General features: G+C 52.3%; 1 protein-coding gene across 3 annotated transcripts in view; it reads left to right on the forward strand.

The window, feature by feature from the left end:
- The window catches only part of POLD3 (DNA polymerase delta 3, accessory subunit), a 36,852-nt gene that overhangs the window by 18,872 nt on the left and 802 nt on the right, over positions 1-17,178 (forward strand). Inside the window, exons 10-12 of one of the 3 annotated variants that reach the window (XM_021544013.1) lie at positions 91-188; positions 262-343; positions 3,851-5,480. In XM_021544013.1, coding sequence (XP_021399688.1) covers positions 91-188; positions 262-343; positions 3,851-4,056 — 386 coding nt within the window. In that variant the 3' untranslated portion in view covers positions 4,057-5,480. Of the gene's footprint in view, positions 1-90; positions 189-261; positions 344-3,850; positions 5,481-17,178 lie in introns of those variants that run through there. The other 2 variants (XM_021544014.1, XM_031505710.2) reach the window with 2 other exon arrangements.

Raw genomic sequence — 17,178 nt, forward strand, 5'->3', positions numbered from 1 at the left:
TGCACTTCTCCCATCCTATCCCACTCTCCTTCCTTTGGGCACCTCAGCATGTAGCATCAGACCCGTGTGCCAACAAGGTGTTCTTCTTAGCAGATGTCCCACCCTCTCCCACACCCGAGGAGGAGAGAGTTCCATCTCCACCACCTGAACCTGCTCTGAAAACTGAGCTGGAGCCTGCATCCACAGAGGTGAGAGCAGATCACAGTGATTTCCTGCCAGAAATGAGCTCCAGGTTTCTCACAATGCTGCCATGTCCTCCAGGTGTCAGCTGGAGGGAAGAAGAGGAAGCGGAAGCGCGTGCTGAAATCCAGGATGTTTATTGATGAAGAGGAAGGCTGCATGGGTAAGACTGGCTGTGCCCTACACGCACTGGAGCTCACTTTATTGGCCATTTTAACAGGCCAGCCTCTCCCAGGATAGAAAGAGGTTCACAAAACCACTCAGTTATCCTACTTGGAACTCCTGCTCCCAGACTGAGGTAACTGAGCCTCTGGTGAAGGCCTGGGTAGGGAGTCAGAGCTGTAGCTGAATCCTTACCCTTTTTTGATTATTCACAGATTTTCCTTCAGTTCTTTTTCCTTTTTTCCTGCCATCATGATTACCACCTTCATTTACTCTCCTCTCCAAAGCTACAAGCTTTTAAAGACTGTATAGAAAGAGGTTTAAGGGTCTGGGGTAAATTCTGGCTGAGATAACTTTGTTGGGTTTTTTTCTTTTTTCCTTTGAGGCTAAATCCAGAGCTGTGCAAAACTTGATTATATGTTAAAGAAACACACAGTATCCCAGATAAACAGTTGGGGCTTAAATACTTCGTAGAGTTTCTGTTTCTGATAAGGGTGGCTCTGCTTTCAGAAGGGAAAAGAATCCCTACAGAAGTCCTGAGAGCCAGAGGCTTTGAATTCCAGCCTGACTGCACTCTGGTTCCTTCTGTGACCTGTAGAAAGCTGTGTAACACCGCTGTGTTTGTTTCCTCCATGTCCTGACATTGAAGTAGAGATGCAAACATTCAGACTATGCTGGTTTTGAGTTTTGGTGGGTTTTGGGGGATTTTTTGGAGGCTTTAAACACGTGAGAGTGTGGAATGTGTTTTTAGTAATCCAGCTGTTGTCAGCTGGATTGTATGGGATGCCTTGATTCCCTGGCTAGGCTGAGGGGATGTCAGTGCAGCTCAGCCCATGCTAGGGAGGATGTGGTGCTGTTGTACGGGTCTGTCGTGGTACTGGCCATGGAGACACACGGGCATCCCTGGCCCAGCTTCAGGACTGCCTGGCCCAGACTCAGCCTCTGTTTGCACCTGTCTGCAGAGCTGCATCTTCTGTTTCCCGTTAACTTTTTGTGTCTCCTTTGGAGAAACACAAAGCTGTAGCTCTCAGCAGCTGGCTGCACTGGGACTGAGATCTCAAGTACTGCTTTCTTGTCCAAGAATTGGACTTGCACAGAGTTATCGACAGCTTTGGCTGATTACCCTATGAGATGTTTTACTCTCCCATCCCAGGTAGAGCCATTGAAACACTTGGAAGGAGATGGGGAGCTGAGTTGTACAGACTCTGTGTCCAGAACATAGGAATGTCTCTTCTGGGTTCAGCTGGGAATAGTGCCTTTCTTTCTCTGCTCTTTGTCCCCACAGGGTTTCATATTCCCTTGGAAAATCCAGGCTCCTGGTTTTATAGTTCATATCCCCTTTCTGAAAAGGGAATGCAAGGCCCTGTTGTGCCCTTGGGAGACAGATTCTATGGGACACAAGAGAGGGATGGAGCTGGATACTGAGGAACTGGGTGGGGAGGAGATGCTGCTTTCTCTACTACAAATCCTCCAGCCTGTTGTGCAGAACTTGCTGTCTGGCTGTTGTCCGGTTTCTCTTCTTCCTTCCATTCCCCACCCCTTCCATGCACAGGCCTAGTAATTCAAAGGCTGAATTTCTTGCAAATCTCCCAGGCTAATGTAAATTTTGGTTATTCTTCAAAATAGAGGGTTTTTTTCTCCTCTCCGTGCTGTCTTCTTATTTTTTAACCAACACTAGGTTTTAATCCTAACATTAGTATGAGGCTGTATTGTATATTTCTCCACAATTTTAAGTTATGGTTTTCATAATAGCTGCAATAGCAAGGAATTGGTGTCAAAAAGCAAAAGTAATTTTCGGGATTAGCCCTGAGGGAAATTCAGCAATTCAGTATGTGTGGAGTTAAGCAGAAGAAACATTCCTAGGCATCAACAGAAATCCATGGATTGAGGGCCTGCTCTTAGTCTCTAGTAAAGGGGAATTACTGAGGTTTAAGTTCGTGTGTTTCTACCTTGCACTTTCTAAAGCTTCAAAGGACGCACATGGGCTTGGAGATTGCAATATCCACATGTGCATTGGAGGGAAATTCGTGTTAAAATATGTTAAAATCAGCATTTTAGTGCTCCCATCATTTGAGCCACTCTGATTCAGGGAGTCTGGCTGTGAGTGGGGCATGAGTAATTGTGTCTGTGTACCCATAGGTGCTCCAGATGCAGACTTCTGAAGTTCAGCTGAGACTGCAGCCAAAGAAAGCTGATCTAAGCTGTGTTACTGCAATTGGAGGGGGTTAACTGCACGCTTTGGGAGTTCCCAGCACTTCTTGACAGGGCTGACAACAGGATAAGGATTTTTAAGTTCACCCAGTGGTCTGTGGAAACTGCTCCCTGAAAAACCTGCTGCCTCTGAAGGGGGATTGCTTGGTTTGCAATCCCTGTCTGAGGTCCTGCTAGCGCTGCCCAGGAGGATTTCATTGCATTCCTCTTCCCAGTCCTTGGTGACGTAGGAAACCTTATTTAATTTGATGCATTAATACAAGTGAAAGCCAGTTTCCCAGAAGAAGGGAAGTTAAGACATCTGTTTAAAAGAATACAGTTGCTAAAGAAAAATGGCTTACTAGAAGAATCCCAGAGCACTGCTGGGAAAGCTGATATAACAGCATTTGCTGGGATCTGACAGTGGCTTTCATCAGTGGAGCTGACTCCAGTTTAATTTCCGTGAGCGCGGTTTTATATGCCTGGGCTTTCCACTGCCGGACGCTGACAGCAGTGAGCTGGCAATCCCCTTCAGGCAGAGTCCCTGATTGCAGACACAGCTTCAGGTTGATCCTTTATAAAGGATTTCTTTATATTTGCCCTGTTTGGCCACCTCTGTGGAAGGAAGCTGCCTCAAAGGGTTTGCGCCCCTTGAGATGCACAAGTCTGCTCTGCTCTTCCCTGGCTGTCCAGTGTGCTGGTGAGAGCAGCCTGGGGATGTCTCTAGGTTGTCTTGCCTAGATTTCTGGAAAATCTGATTGCTTTGGCCCCTGTGGAAATCAGACCAAGTCAGAATGGTGGGGTTTAGCCATAAAATAGATGTTCCGTTGTCTAATGCCAAACTACTGATTCTGATCTCCTTCAAATTCATCACTTTCTGATGGCTGCTTGTCAGCCTTTGCCATATGACTTAGAATCTCAGCATCACTGCAGTTGGAAAAGCCCTCTAAGGTCATAGATTCCAGCTGTTCCCCCAGCACTGCCAAGGCCCATGTCCCCCAGTGCCACATCCACATGGCTTTTAAATCCCTGCAGGGATAAGGACTCCCCCACTGCCCTGGGCAGCTCTGCCAGGGCTGGATAGCCCTTTTAGGTAAGGAATTTTCCCTAATAGCCAACCTAAACCTCCCTTGGCGCAAGTTGAGGTAATTTCCTGCTGCTTAACTTTGGACTTAATTCCTGTGTCTGACATGTGCTTCTTGAACCCAAAGCGTTCTTTTCCAGGAGGGCAATGGGAAGGCTGCCGTGGGGAGGTCTTTGGTGGAAAGATGGCTTAACCATCATCATCCTCTGCTCCCTTCCCTGTTCTTTCCACCAGTGACTGAGAAGGTTTATGAGAGCGAATCCTGCACAGACAGCGAGGATGAGTTCCCCAAGCCCAAAGCTCCAACTCCACAAAAACAACCCATGCTGCCCACCAAGAGACAACCAAAGGAAGAAAGGAAGAACCCAAAGAAAGGGGCAGCACCTGCCAGCAGAGCAAACAAACAGGTCTCCATCATGGGCTTTTGCCAGAAGAAATGAACTGGGTCTGTCTCCTCTTGGCAGCTTGGGAGTGTTGCTCCCTTTTTTGTGTGGCTCTCTCCAAGCTGCTGCTGCTTGTAGAGGTCAACATGCAACCGCTGGTTATGCAAGGTGCCCTGCTTACTGTGTAAGGAAGCCCTCTGGACTAGATTTTGTATCAGAGAAAAGTTTTTATTTGTTACTGCAATAATTTCAGTCATCTTCACTAAGTGGTGTAGGAACTGCCAGCTAGAGGCAACATCTAGAGGAACTCTTGAAAGGCTATTTAATCTGTTCACATGAAATTGTATTTTTGTAATCACTCCTTTGGTGCTAAGTTAGGAGAGGAGTTGTGGTGTTTTCCTCCCCTCTTTGTACACCCTCAGCTTTTCAGATTGATCCAGATGTTCACGTTGGGTAGCAGCTGTAATGTAGCAGGTCATCAGGCACAGACACAAATATTGAACATCTGCTTCAGTTTTAACTGAATGAAGTGTACTTCATTTTCCCCCTAAGACTGGTAAATAGTTTTTGCTTTGCCTTTCATAATCTTTTTTTGGACAAAGCAGTACATGTAAAATTCTCATACTCTTTTCTTCCTTGAACATATCCTCTGTAACTTGCTCAGATGCCTAATTATAGACTGGGCCACGGTTGGTGTTCTGTCTTTACAAAAACATCCTTGAGGCTTCCCACCCAATTGGCTCCAGAGTAATTGGGGGGAGGCTTTGCTGTTCTTGGGAAAGAACTGGATCTTTAGCCTTGCAGGCCAGTGAGTCAGAGGGAAGGGTGATTAGAGGGCACTGCTGATAAACCAGGCAGGTACTGGGGAGCAGCGCGTGCTGCATCGCAGCTTGGAGGGTTTGGGGTTGCCTTAAGGGCTTTTTTACAGGCATAAACCAAACAAGAAAAGAGTTTTTCCCTGGACATCTTGTCATCTGCCTGCTGAAGGAAAAGTGCCACAGCACATAGTCCTGAGGAACCTGTTATGGGAGAGGAATAAAGCACGGCAATCCTGTTAACCAGAAAGGAGCTCTTGGTCTGAGCCTCTGCTTGGTTGGTGCTGAGGCTGGTAGACAGATGTAAAACATTTTCCGGAGAGTTGATGCCAAGCACTCCTGAAGTTTGGGCTGGTGAGTGCTCCCAGGCAGGGACTGGTGTTGTCAGTGGTTGGTTGAGAGAAGCTGCTGCACCCCAGCAGCATTGCTGGGTTTGCGCCCATGCTGTGGCCTGGGGAGAGAATGATCAACCTTATTCTGGTTTAATGAAGAAAGTTTAACTGTTGAGAGCAAAACCTACCCTGCCATAGTGGTTCTGTTGTTCTTGGTAGTGTTGAAGGTGGTATTTTTAAAGGCAGCGATGAGTAACAAATCCCATTGAACAGAGTTTTGGTTTTGGTTTTTTTTAATTTGTCCTTATTCATTAAATAATGTGTGAAATCCTGATTTCCAAGGGTTGTTGTGATACTTGACAGAGAGGAAGTCAAAGACATTTCCCTGGTGAAGTGGGTAAAGATTTCTTCTGTCAAAACCAGGGCTGGAAGCTTTGAACTGAGAGTTTTAGGGCATCTGAAACCTCATCTGAATTCATTTGTATTGAATTTGGACCCCTGGAGTGTCATTCCTGTGGCAGAGGGACAGGACGGGGTATCCTGGTACTCCTGCCTCTCACCTCTGCTGTGGTCTCGCTGGAGCTGCCATCTCCACCCTGACTCCTGTAACCAGATTGACGTCATACGGCACTTCCTCCGGAAAATGACTTAATGTCTGCAGGAGCCAGAGCCGGGAGAACTTCAGACTTCCAAAAATCGTGAGCTCATACTCCCCACTCCCGCACTCCATGGGCTGCCAGCCCTAGGGGGCCTTCAGGTCCCTGGATGCCCCCTAGGCCAAGGCTGGAGTGTTCCCAGGCGATGCCTGGGAGCCAGAAATTAGAGCTGGAGAGAGGGAGAAGGTTCCCTTGTGGGTGGGGGTCACTCCTCTGGCACCCAGGGACTGGAGGGGCAAAAATATCCAGGAGCCAGGCTCTTGGAACATGGAGCACATTTCCCATTGCCTCAGGACGTGGTACTGGTGGAGCTCAGGGTCCAAAGGCTCCTCCTGGAGATGCAGAAGTCTTTATACCCATGTATGGGTCATTTAGAGGTAGAAATCCAATCCCAGGGGGATCTGCTCTCCTCTTCCCCCTGTATCTCCCCACCATATTTACACCCTTGGAAGAGCCTCAGAAGAAGCAGGGGGAGAGGTTCATTCAGAGGAGTGCAGTTTGTAGTGTTTCCTCCCTAACAGCCTTATTTCAGGCAGAGGAATTGTCATCCTCATTCTCCAGGTGCGCTGAGGAGTTGCACTGTGCAGACAGACTATTGCTGCACTTGGGCTGTTGTCAGACAAGGTGCTTCTGAACCAGCAGCCCCTGGGAAGGGGCTGGGAGTGCTGCTCCAAGGGATGCAAAAGCTCCGTGCCTTGTTCAGGAGACGGCTGAGCTGATTTATAACCCTCCTTCCCAGAGGACAGGGCCTGCTCAGAGAAAGCCTTCCTGCCCAGGCATCAGGCAGTCTGGAGATAAGAGCCAGAGGGATGTGAGGGGCGCCACCAGTGCTGAGGAGGATAACTGGGCTGAGCTGGGCAGGAGGGTGTCCTGGCAGCCTGCTGGGAATTGTTTTGCTCTCCCAACAGGCGATGCCAGCCTGGCCACAGACACCGGATCAGGGAACAGCAGGGCCTTATAAGGAAGCAAAATCCCTCAGCAGTTCTGAGGGATAGCAGGACCTGCCAAGGCCATGCCTCAGCACCGGCACCGCAGAACCACAGAGCCCAGCACACTGGGAAAGCCCTCCAAGGCCATCGGGTCCACACTGTGCCCAGTGCCCACCTTGTCTCCAGCCCAGAGCACTGAGTGACACCTCCAGGAATTCCTTGGACACCTCCGGGATGGGCACTCCAAACATCCCTGGCAGTTCCAAGGCCTGAGTACCTTTTCCATGGGGAAGTTCCTGCTGATGTCCACCCTGAAGCGCCCCTGGCCCAGCCTGAGGCCGTTCCCTCTCCTTCTGTCCCTGTTTCTGGGAGTCAAGCCTGACCCCTACAGCTGTCCCCTCCTGTCAGGGGTTGTGCAGAGCCACAAGGTCCCCCCTGAGCCTCCTTTACTCTAGGTTGAGCCCCTTCCCAGCTCCTTCAGCAGCTCCTGGGGCTCCATTCCCTTCCCACCTCTGTTCCCTGCCCTGAACACCCTCCAGCCTCTCCAAGTCTCTTTTGTCAGGAGGGGCCCAGAGCTGCTACCAGCACTGGAGGTGCCCAGCACAGCCCAGGAGCCTCTTGCTCACCTGGGCTCACCTGAGCTGATGTCCAGTACTGGCACTCCCAGGATCTTTTCCAGCATTCCAGCCCCTCTGAACCAGCCTGGAGCACTGCCTGGTTCTCCCTGTCTGGGAACATGGTGCATGTCGGATGTGGGTGCTCCTGCCCAAGTGAGCCAAGGGATGAGCACGAGGGCACAGCCGCTGCCGGAGCCAGCCCAGGGAGCCTCACCAGGACCTTGGCCTGGGAGAAGGGAGTGGAGCTGCAAAACCAAAGGTGGAAAAGTATCCATGGGATTTTGGAGATGGCTTTTCCACACTCTTCCTCCCACAGTGGGTACTGCATCCCACTTCTGTGGTGGGATCCATGTGCAGTCGCCAAGCATCCCATCCCACGAGGACACCAGGGCTGTAATGCTGGAGAAGATAAGCCATCCTGCCTGGATGCTAAGCATCCCACCCGGGAGCTGAGCATCCACCTTGGGGCCGGGCATCCCTCTGGATGTGGACCTCCTTCCCTTGGGGCTGGTCATCCCACCTTGATGCTGAGCATCCTCTCTCGAGGCTGAGTATCCCCGTGGCACGGAGCCCCGCAGACTTATGCAGTCCTTCAACTCCCCGCGGCCAGATCCCCGGCTCGCTGTCCCTCGCTGTCGCCGTCCCCAGGAGCATCCCCGGAGCCGCAGGTCCCGAGCCTCCCGGCACATCCCGGCGTTGTTTACTCCTCCTGTCCCGCTGCGTCACTTCACCCCAGCGCTTTCTCGGCTGAAATGTGTCTGAAAACAGATATTTTTAACCTTTTAAAAATAGAAAGTCTCGCAGAACAGCAGCTCCTGTTTTTCCATTCCCTCTTCATTTCATCTCAGGGCGACGGAACCTGAGCCGGGGGTGGCGGGAAGGCGACCCCGTAAACAAGCTCCTGCAAAAGGGGCACTGGGGAAAACACACGTGTGCCTTGAGAACGAAAAGAAAGGCAAGAAAGAGAGGGAAAGAAAAAATAAAAAGCATCTAGAAAGGCTGGCAACTTTTCACATGGAGCCTTATTTGGTATTTTCGTGAAAAGTTATATCTTTACACTGTAAAAAATGCCTCTTATTACTCATGCTTTACTAGGTAAGTGTATTTTCCTTGGCAGCAATCGCTCTGGGTTTTTTTTTCTCACCTCGCTACTCCCGTACAAACTATTTCGAAGGTTTCATTAGTTTCTCCATCAGAACTGGCGCTGCTGCCTCTGTCTGAGGCCCGGACTGTTAAACAGAGACACAGCCGCTGTTTGTTCAGGACGTTTTGGGCCCGACCCGCGGGGCTGTAAAACCCCAGCGCGGGTGTTCCGCGGCGGGGCCCACAGGGCGCCCTTTCAGCCCGGTGTCTGCCCGCCGCTGCCGCGGGGACACGGCTGTCACCGGTGTCACCCTGCTCCGGCACTGCTGATGGGTGGGCACCGTCCGTCCCATGGTCACTCCGTGGTGTGTGGGCGTCGCTGTGGACACGACCCTGTCCCCTGTCGCAGAACAGGGGTGCCAGCCCATCCCTTGGTCGTTACAGGTGTGTCGATGTCACCCCGTCCCCATGAAATGCATCGATGTCACCCTTTCTTCATGAGCACTGTGGAAAGGGGGATGTCACCCCCTCCCTGTTGTCACTGCGATGTCACACTGTCCCCAAACATGTGGATGTCACCAGTCCCCGTGCACTGCCTGTGTGTGGACATCAGCCACCCGTGGTCCGTCCCACGTGTGGGTGTCACCATCACTATGGGCAGCCACCACCCTCGGTGTCACAGCACACCCAGAGCTATCACTTGGTCCCCAAGATGTGGGGACATGCGCGTGGGTGTCACCGTGTCCCAGGGTCCCTGCAGACGCATGGAGTGCCCCATCCACCACTCCTTGTTCCCCAGCGTGGGCATGGTGAGCGGTGGCACAGCCCTGCCGCCAGCCCCATGCCCGTCTTGCCGGCCACCACAGCCTCCAGGCCGCCTGGCCACACTTCCCAGCCGCTCTAAAAGCCAGCTTTGTGTTTTACAGCCAGGCTCTCGCTTGGCACACAGTTTTAATTAGAGTCTGGTTACACGGCTCGGCAGATGTGGAATGTATTTCTTAGCCCAGGTGGAATAACTCTATTGCCATAAAAACCAACCCCCCTGTTATTAAATCTCCCTTCTAAATAGGCCAGTATTGAGATGCACAACCCCTCACTCCCCCTGCCCACTCCCCCTCAATGCAAACCCTTTTCTAAGTGCTTAATGAGCTTTAATTTTACTATATTCCCTGGTTGTATGGAACCAGCTTCTGGTCCTGGCACGGGCTCCTGGCTACTGGCCCCTTTGCAAGGGGGTGAAGGGACTGGTCAGCCCGATGGCCGGGGGGTTTTGGGGGTAGTCACTGGGCTGTCTCCTTGCCCTGCAGCAGAAGGGGCTGATTGAGCTGGGGGCCATTGTGTCGTCCCTGGTGACAGGGATGTGTCTGGGGTCAGGCACCCACAGTTTGGAGAGCCGTGACTGCTGGGGGAGTACAGGGACTGGCTGTGAGGTCCCAGTCACCCCAGGGACACGCCTGCCCTTGGTGGGGCCCTTGTGATGCACAGGATGTCCCTTGCTCAGTGCCAGGGCCCCAGGTGACAGGGATTGTCTCACTGGGACGTCGACGTAGCTCCAGTGGCGAAACAGCAGCCCTGCCCTTGCTGAGAACGGGGCTAAACAGGGAGACACACCCACCCCGGGACGCTGGAGCTGGGGCAGTGCACCCCCTTCCCCAGCAATTCCCCAGGGAATTCCCCAGAGGAGGGGGCATCTCCTCACCCACATCTCCCCTCCATTAGTCCAAGCAGTGCCATGGCCAGGGATTGGCAACTTCAAAATTCACTACAAGGGGGGAAAAAAACACCCAGGGAGCAGCATTTGCTTCCCAAGATCCCATCTCTCCCAGCCGGGACCACAGGCTGGAAAGGGGAGCAGACTCTGCCCTGCTGGCATCAAAGCAAGGACGGGAGCCCAGGTCAAAGCCTGGAGAGTTTTGTCACCCACCTCAATGCTCTCTTGAGCCTCTTATGCTCCAGGATGTCTAAAAACTGAAACAAACAAGGAGAGGAGAAAAAGAGGAGGACATGGGAGAGGAGCATGCACAGAGTCCATCCCATAGGATCACCAGAATGTGATTTCCCATAAGCCTTCCAGGGACATCCCCGACTGCATCATCCCTAACCACGGTGTTTGAAGAACAAAATCCCAGGGATTTTTGCTTGCAGGAGATTCTTTCTCCCTCCCCATACCTTGGGGAAAGGGAATAAAACTGCAGGCCCTGTGAGGAGCAGAGCCTGAGCCCTCCCCACCAATTCCCAGCTGGGAGACTTGGCTATGGGCTCCCCCAGGACTTTTTCCCCCAGCTGGCCTCTCCTTTGGCCCACTGGCTGGGAATTTGCAAACACTTGTGTGCCAAGGAGCTGCGGATGACGTTATCCCTCCTCCCCAGGCCAGGTGTGGGGAGCACATCTGCTCCCTGGGGATGCAGAACTCCAGGGGGATGAGGGACCATCCCCACCATGAACAGGGACCCCCAGGCTGGGGGAGAGCATCACCCAAAGCTTGTCCTGGAGCCCCAAGCAGGGATCAGGCTGTTCTGCTGCTGGAATCTCTGAAGGAAAGAGCAGGGAACCCGAGCTGAGCTGTGATTGCCTGTCCCACCTCTCACCACTTCTCCACATGCAGCCCTCGTCTGTTTATCCTAGGAGACACCAAGTCCCTCGGGCTGAGCCAGCAGCCAAGGCAACCCAGACATCCCTACCCCAACCTGCTCATGTGCTGCCTGGCCAAGGAAGAGGAAAACTCAGCTTTTGTAGCAGAGGAAATGACCAACCAGAAAGGGTTAAATTGCCTTTTCAATGACAAAATCTTCCTCAAAATCCTTTTGGATGAATTTGGGTTAACCCTGGCCTTGCCAGCCTGGAGGACAAAACTCTTCGGATACCAGTGTGTCTCAGTTTGCATCAGGGCTGCTCAGACCTGCAGGGCAAGAGGTTCCCAATGGTACCAAATGCCTTTTTGGGGAACATAGTCAGCTTGGGCCAGCATTTGGTGAGGCTGCTGTAGAAATCCAACACCAGTCCTGTGACCTCTTCCTTATTAGCAGGTCAACACCATCTGGAGAGTTCGCCCTGGAAATTTTGGGTGTTTATCACAGGCTGGGGGTTGCTTAAATGAAGGGACAAATTATATTAATCTCTAATCAACATTTTTGTTCTTTTTGGTAAATCATACTCAGCTCCAAAGGCCAATAATCCATCTGGGAAGGCAGCAAAGCACTTCGCAGTTTTCCCTGGACACCTCTTGACCCAGGAGGGACAGCTGAGTGATGCAGCCGTGGGCACTTACTGAAAGCCTCCACCCCTTGTAGGGCTGGCTTTTCCTGACTTCCAGGGAAGCCGTGGAGGTAAGGACAAGGTGCAGCTCTCCTCTGTGTCTGTCCAGGCCATTCCAGGTTCCCGCTCTGTGCTGGGGAGGAGCAGGAGCCAACACCGGCCTCTGCATAACTTCTCGGGACATGCTAAAAGCAGTTTGGAAGGGGATCAATATTTCCATTCATTTCTCAGTGCTGATCTTCCTGCCACAGAACAGGAGCCGGAAGCCTGACAGGGTTTGGAGGAGCCCCTATGGGTCCCTCTGCAGCCCCCTGCCAAATCCTGCTTGAAATTTTCTACTTCAGTCAGCCCTCAGTGAGCAAACCTCCCCTTTCCCAGGTTTTCTGTGAAAGCTGCAGCCTGCAACACTCAGCACCAAGCTAAAAACAGATGTATAGGCAGGTAGGGTAAAAAAAAAAGATAAAATTCCTAATTTTACCCTGTTTGGATGGACACTGACATTGCAGGTAGTTCTGGGGGAACACTTGCCTACATTTCCCATCTAGAAAGTTTTCTTGGAGACCTGCCTGTCCACCCCTTTTTGGACCTGTGGTTTAATACCTTCTGGTTGCCCTTGCCTGGAGGCTGGAGGATGGATTGCTGAGGTCGTCCTGGAGTTTAGCCCTGAGTGGGGCTCTGTTCCACAGGGGTGGGTGTGTTTGCTTGGGGGTCTGATGCCACAGGGCTAAACTCCAGGATAACCTGGAAGGAAGCTGTCAGTCCTCACCACTCAAACTCGGCCCCTAAAGCTGCAAGAGGATCCAGTCTAGGGTACAAGAGATGTGGCCAAGCTCTTTTTCCCTGCTCCTTCCAGAGCCACCACCTTCCCCTTGGGGACTCCAGTCTCAGAGGAGCTGGGTGAGTTGTGTGTTGATCTTTGCTCTGTCCCTGTGTCTAATGGGTCCACCAGAATTATTTGTATTGTCCATGCAGCTAGGAGGCAAAAAGAGGTGTCTGGACCAAGCAGTCCTTCTTACTTCATTTTCAACTGTTTGTAAAGCCCCAGATCAGATGACCCAGATGGTGCTAAATGGCCATGAAGAGCCATTAGACAGTGGGTTATTGTTGTGCTCCTTCAGTTAGATAATTGTGATGGGCCTGAACTAATTAATTTCTACCCAAAAAAGTAGCACTGAATCATGGTCTTTTGACAACACTGGTGAGAAGGACTTGTAAGCAGTTTCCTTTGGATTTACCCAGCCTGTATAAACGGGGATCTCTGCTGGAGCCACATACTTACATGGCCAAAAAACAGGGGAGCAAGAAAAGCCACCCAGAGGTTCAATCAGAGGCAGCAAAAATGGATCTCCTTCATCCCAAGGGGCAGGAGAGCCACAGGACAATCCAGCAGCTCTTTTGTGCCATGGGTCTGTCCTATATTCCCTCTGGAATGCCCATGTTTGGGAATGGGCAAAGGCCAGGCATCCTGCAAGAGGAAAGGGCCTCTGGGGCTGTGCTCGTGCCATGCCAGTCACATTTCCTCCATCCCTCCTTTGGCTCCAGCTGCGATCTCCAAGGATTTCCCTGCTTTTCTCATCGCTCCTTTCTCAGCAGCACTCTTCCAGGAAGCCAGGGGCTTTTTCCAGTGTCCAGATAGTCCTGACTTGCTGGCAAAGCTGCTCTCTGCAGGGATTTCTTTTTTTCCTGATTCTGGGGGTGTCAAACTTTGACAAAGCTGGAGACAGGGAAATGTGATCCCATTTCCCCAGCAGAGCTTGGACAACCTGCCAGATTAGGTACATCCTGAGCTGCTCCTGCATTCAAAAAGGTGAAGGAACAGGAGAAAAGAGTGATTACAGACACATTTCTATGGGAGAACAGACAGGAAATATTAGGACTGTTTAGTCTGGAGAGGAGACAGGTCTGTGGTGGCACGAGAACAGCCTGTGAGCCCTGCAGCACTGACAATCCTCTGGTTTCAACATTTCTCATCTGAAAAAAAAGAAAAGGATGTTCAGAGGAGAGTGGATGCAGGGGAAACATTTGCCTAGTGCAGTACGTGGGTCTCTGTGGAGAGATTTTAAGGGAAATCCTATCCTTTTGGGGAGAAATCCCTCCCTTTGACTGGGGGAAGGTGATACAAGAACATATATCGCAATTCATCGGGAAATGCCTAAAAATTCAAGCCACCTCCAGAGCTGTGGGCTTTACACAGGACATTTGGAGCAGCAGCAGACCCTCTTCTGGTGTGGCTGCACTTCCCCTGGTGGTGCAGCGACACCCCAAGCCGAGTAGTGCCCATCATCAGCGTTGGCTCTGCCGCTGTTCCTGAGGGCAGCAGGGCTCCAGTAGACACCCCCAGAAGGTGGTGGCTTCCCCACAGGGAAGGGGGCTTGGTGCACATGAAGGTGAAAGTGGGTATTTTGCGTGGCTGAAAACCCCATGCAGTGGAAAACAGCAAGGGCCAAGGAAGTGAGTATAGCTGGCAATTATATAGACATAAAGTTTGGAGAAGTTTTTTGACTAACCTGGTAATACAGCATGAAATAGCACGGCTCTGACATAAAAAAGCCTTAAGACCCCAGAGGTAGAGCCAAGATTTTTGGTGGTGACTTGCCATCCATCCCAGAGCACACAGCCACAGGGTAATTCTGGCTGGATGGGACCCCAGGAGGTCCCTGGTCCAACATCTGTCTCCAAGCAGGGATAACTTTGAAGTCACTTCAGGTTGTTCAGGACTGTGTCCAGGATAAGGCTGGGTTTCTCCAAGGATGAGATGCCCCTCCTTTCCTTGGTCCCAGTTTCAGCACTTCTGAAAACGTTTTTGGCATATCTTCCAGCTGAACCAGGTCCATCCAGTCCCTGCCTGCCTGGTACTAAGGACCCAAACTGGTCCCTAGCCGGTGCCCAAGTGCTCTCTGCAGAGACCGAGGGTGTCTCAGCACGGGCTGCACCAGCCGTGAGAGATCTGGTGCGCTCCAAACAGGTCACAGCAGAGGACAGAGGATCGCGCCAGGGCTGGCAGGAGATGCAGGTTCCAGAGAAGCGGAAGCAGGATGTCTGAGTCCTGCAGAAGCAGACCCCGACCCCACTGGCCGCCCCCTCCTGTCAGGGAGTTGGAGGGAGTGAAAAGGTCTTTTCCAGCCCAAACAATTCCACGCTTCCGTGACCATCTCTGCAGTCACAAGCTGAGGCTGCTCCTTGCTCACAGATGTGCACACGCAGCCGGTGCTGCGGGAGATGAAAGGTGCCAGGGCACCGTATCAGCTCTGCCCCCGAATCCACCCCATGTTCACAGCTCGGGGTCCCGGCGGGGCGATGCCTGCGGAGGGCACGGACGCACGGAGGAGGAGCAGGGCGAGGAAGGTGATGCCACCGACCGCGAAGCGGTGGCTTCTGCCCCGGGGCTGCTGATCCAATTAAAAGGGTTAATCCCCCGGGTGCTCCGCGGGGAGAGCAGGCTCCTGGGAAGGCTGGGTATCTCTGGGACTCACTGACACGACCGCAGGGATTGCTCGCTGCCCACAGCTCCGTCCTGCCCGCAGCCTGTCCCTCTGCCTTGTGTCCCCAGCAGCGCTGTGACACATCTTGGCCACCAGCCCCTTTGTGTGTCCCCAGCAGCGCTGTGACACAGCCTGGCCACGAGCCCCTTTTTGTGTCCCCGGCGCTGCGACAGGACGGTCCTTTCCGGTCCTGGGGAAACAGAAGTCTCTGACACCCATACGCCAAGGGGAAGCTGGTGTCTTTCCTCTCCCGTGCCCCTCTGCTCTGGGGGTGTCAGGGGAGAATGGAAGACCCACATCCCACAAAGGGCATTTTTGAAACCGGGATGAGGCAGCTCTGTGGCCACCTCAGAAACATGGGGCTCTCTAGAGGTACAGTGTAGCACAGTCTGGGCAGGGATTGCTCAGGGAGGGATGCCAGGGACCACATCCATAGAATTGTAGAATGACTGAATTGCTCACATTAGGAAAGCCCTCTGATACCTTCCAGTCCAACCTTTCCCCCAGCCCTGCAAAGGCCACCACTGTCCCATGTCCCCAAGTGCCCCATCCACACAGGTTTCAGTCCCTCCAGGGATGGGGACTCCACCACTGCCCTGGGCAGCTGTGCCAGGGCTGGACAGCCTTTTTGGAGAAGGAATTTTCACAATATCCAACCTGAACCTCCTCTGCTGCAACTTGAGGGCGTTTCCTCTTGCCCTTTCACTTGTTCCATGGGAGAATAGACCAACCCCGTGCAGGTTCCTCTGTTACTGCTCACCAAAGGGTCTCTCCTGGCCATGGAGCAACCAGCAGCATCCACCCTCCTCCTGGACATGTCAGAGGAGTTCTGTGTGCAAGGCACTCAGCTGGGTTGTGCCCAGGAGCTTTGTCTGTGTCTGGGCTTAGTGCCCATGGTCCCAGGACAGCCTGTATGGGCTCAGCCTCCTGTAGATACCTGAAGGAAGCCTCACCTGCACCAGGCAGTGCAGAATTCGTGCTGCTTTCCTCCCAGCCTTCCCTGTGACCCCACTGGGGCAGCTTCACTCCAAACGCCTCCACTTCTGGTAAATGAGCACAAATTGACCCTTGGTTCAGCTCCAGTTAGATCACACCAGGGCCAGCTAATTAGACTGACAAGTGAGGGGTCAGGCTCTGCCCGAGAACGGGCAGCATCCTCCCTGCCCACACACAGCCACAGCCATGCAGGTGGCCATGGGGCAAGGAAGTGGCTCAGCCCCTCTCCCTTCACCTCACACCATGGGCAGACCCCCTAATGCTCAAAGCCTCACAGGGCTTTTCTCCTGGATAAACTCGGGCAGCTCAGCCCTGTCATGTGGTTCTGGTGAGCAGTGCCAGCTCAGGGCCCAAGCCCTGAGCTCTAAGCAGACCACAAGCAAATGTGAAGGGGTGATCCCCTATTGATGAGCAAATCATCTGGGGGATTTCTCTGCATCCCAACCTTGAGGATGTTGCCCAAGTGAGTGCAAGGGAACCAGACCCCACCAGGACCCCCGAGCCTTAACACAGACCCTACAGGGAAAGGAGAACCAGCACAGGAAGCTGAATCAAGAAGACTTTTAATCAGATTTGTCAGACAGAGTTGGATCTCCAAATAAATAGATTTATCAAAACAGAATAAAACAAGAATCCAGGGATAAACATAGGTACCAAACCAACCTGAAAATCCCCCAAAGCTGTTTCCAGACAGGGGGAAGGTGATTGCTGCTGCACACCCTCCTCCCCATGCTGCAGAAATGATCCTGTTTGCCCTTTGGGAGATGCCCCTCCCGTGAATACAGCCTGGTAGATATTATATAGGATACATATAAATATATAGCACAATAAATGCTGAGTAGCGACCTTAGTGCAGCATTCAGGGTCTCAGACTCTGCCAGCAGGCGGGTCCTCCCAAAGCCTACATTTTCAAGTGATCTGAAAAGAGGGAAAAGAATCATCCCAGCTGGAAGACAAGAGATTTTTCAAAAACACCCCTTGGCGGGCACTCAGTCAAAGAAACCCCTTTGCAGC

Source organism: Lonchura striata, chromosome 2 (assembly GCF_046129695.1).
Source record: "Lonchura striata isolate bLonStr1 chromosome 2, bLonStr1.mat, whole genome shotgun sequence".
Lineage (NCBI taxonomy): Eukaryota > Metazoa > Chordata > Aves > Passeriformes > Estrildidae > Lonchura > Lonchura striata.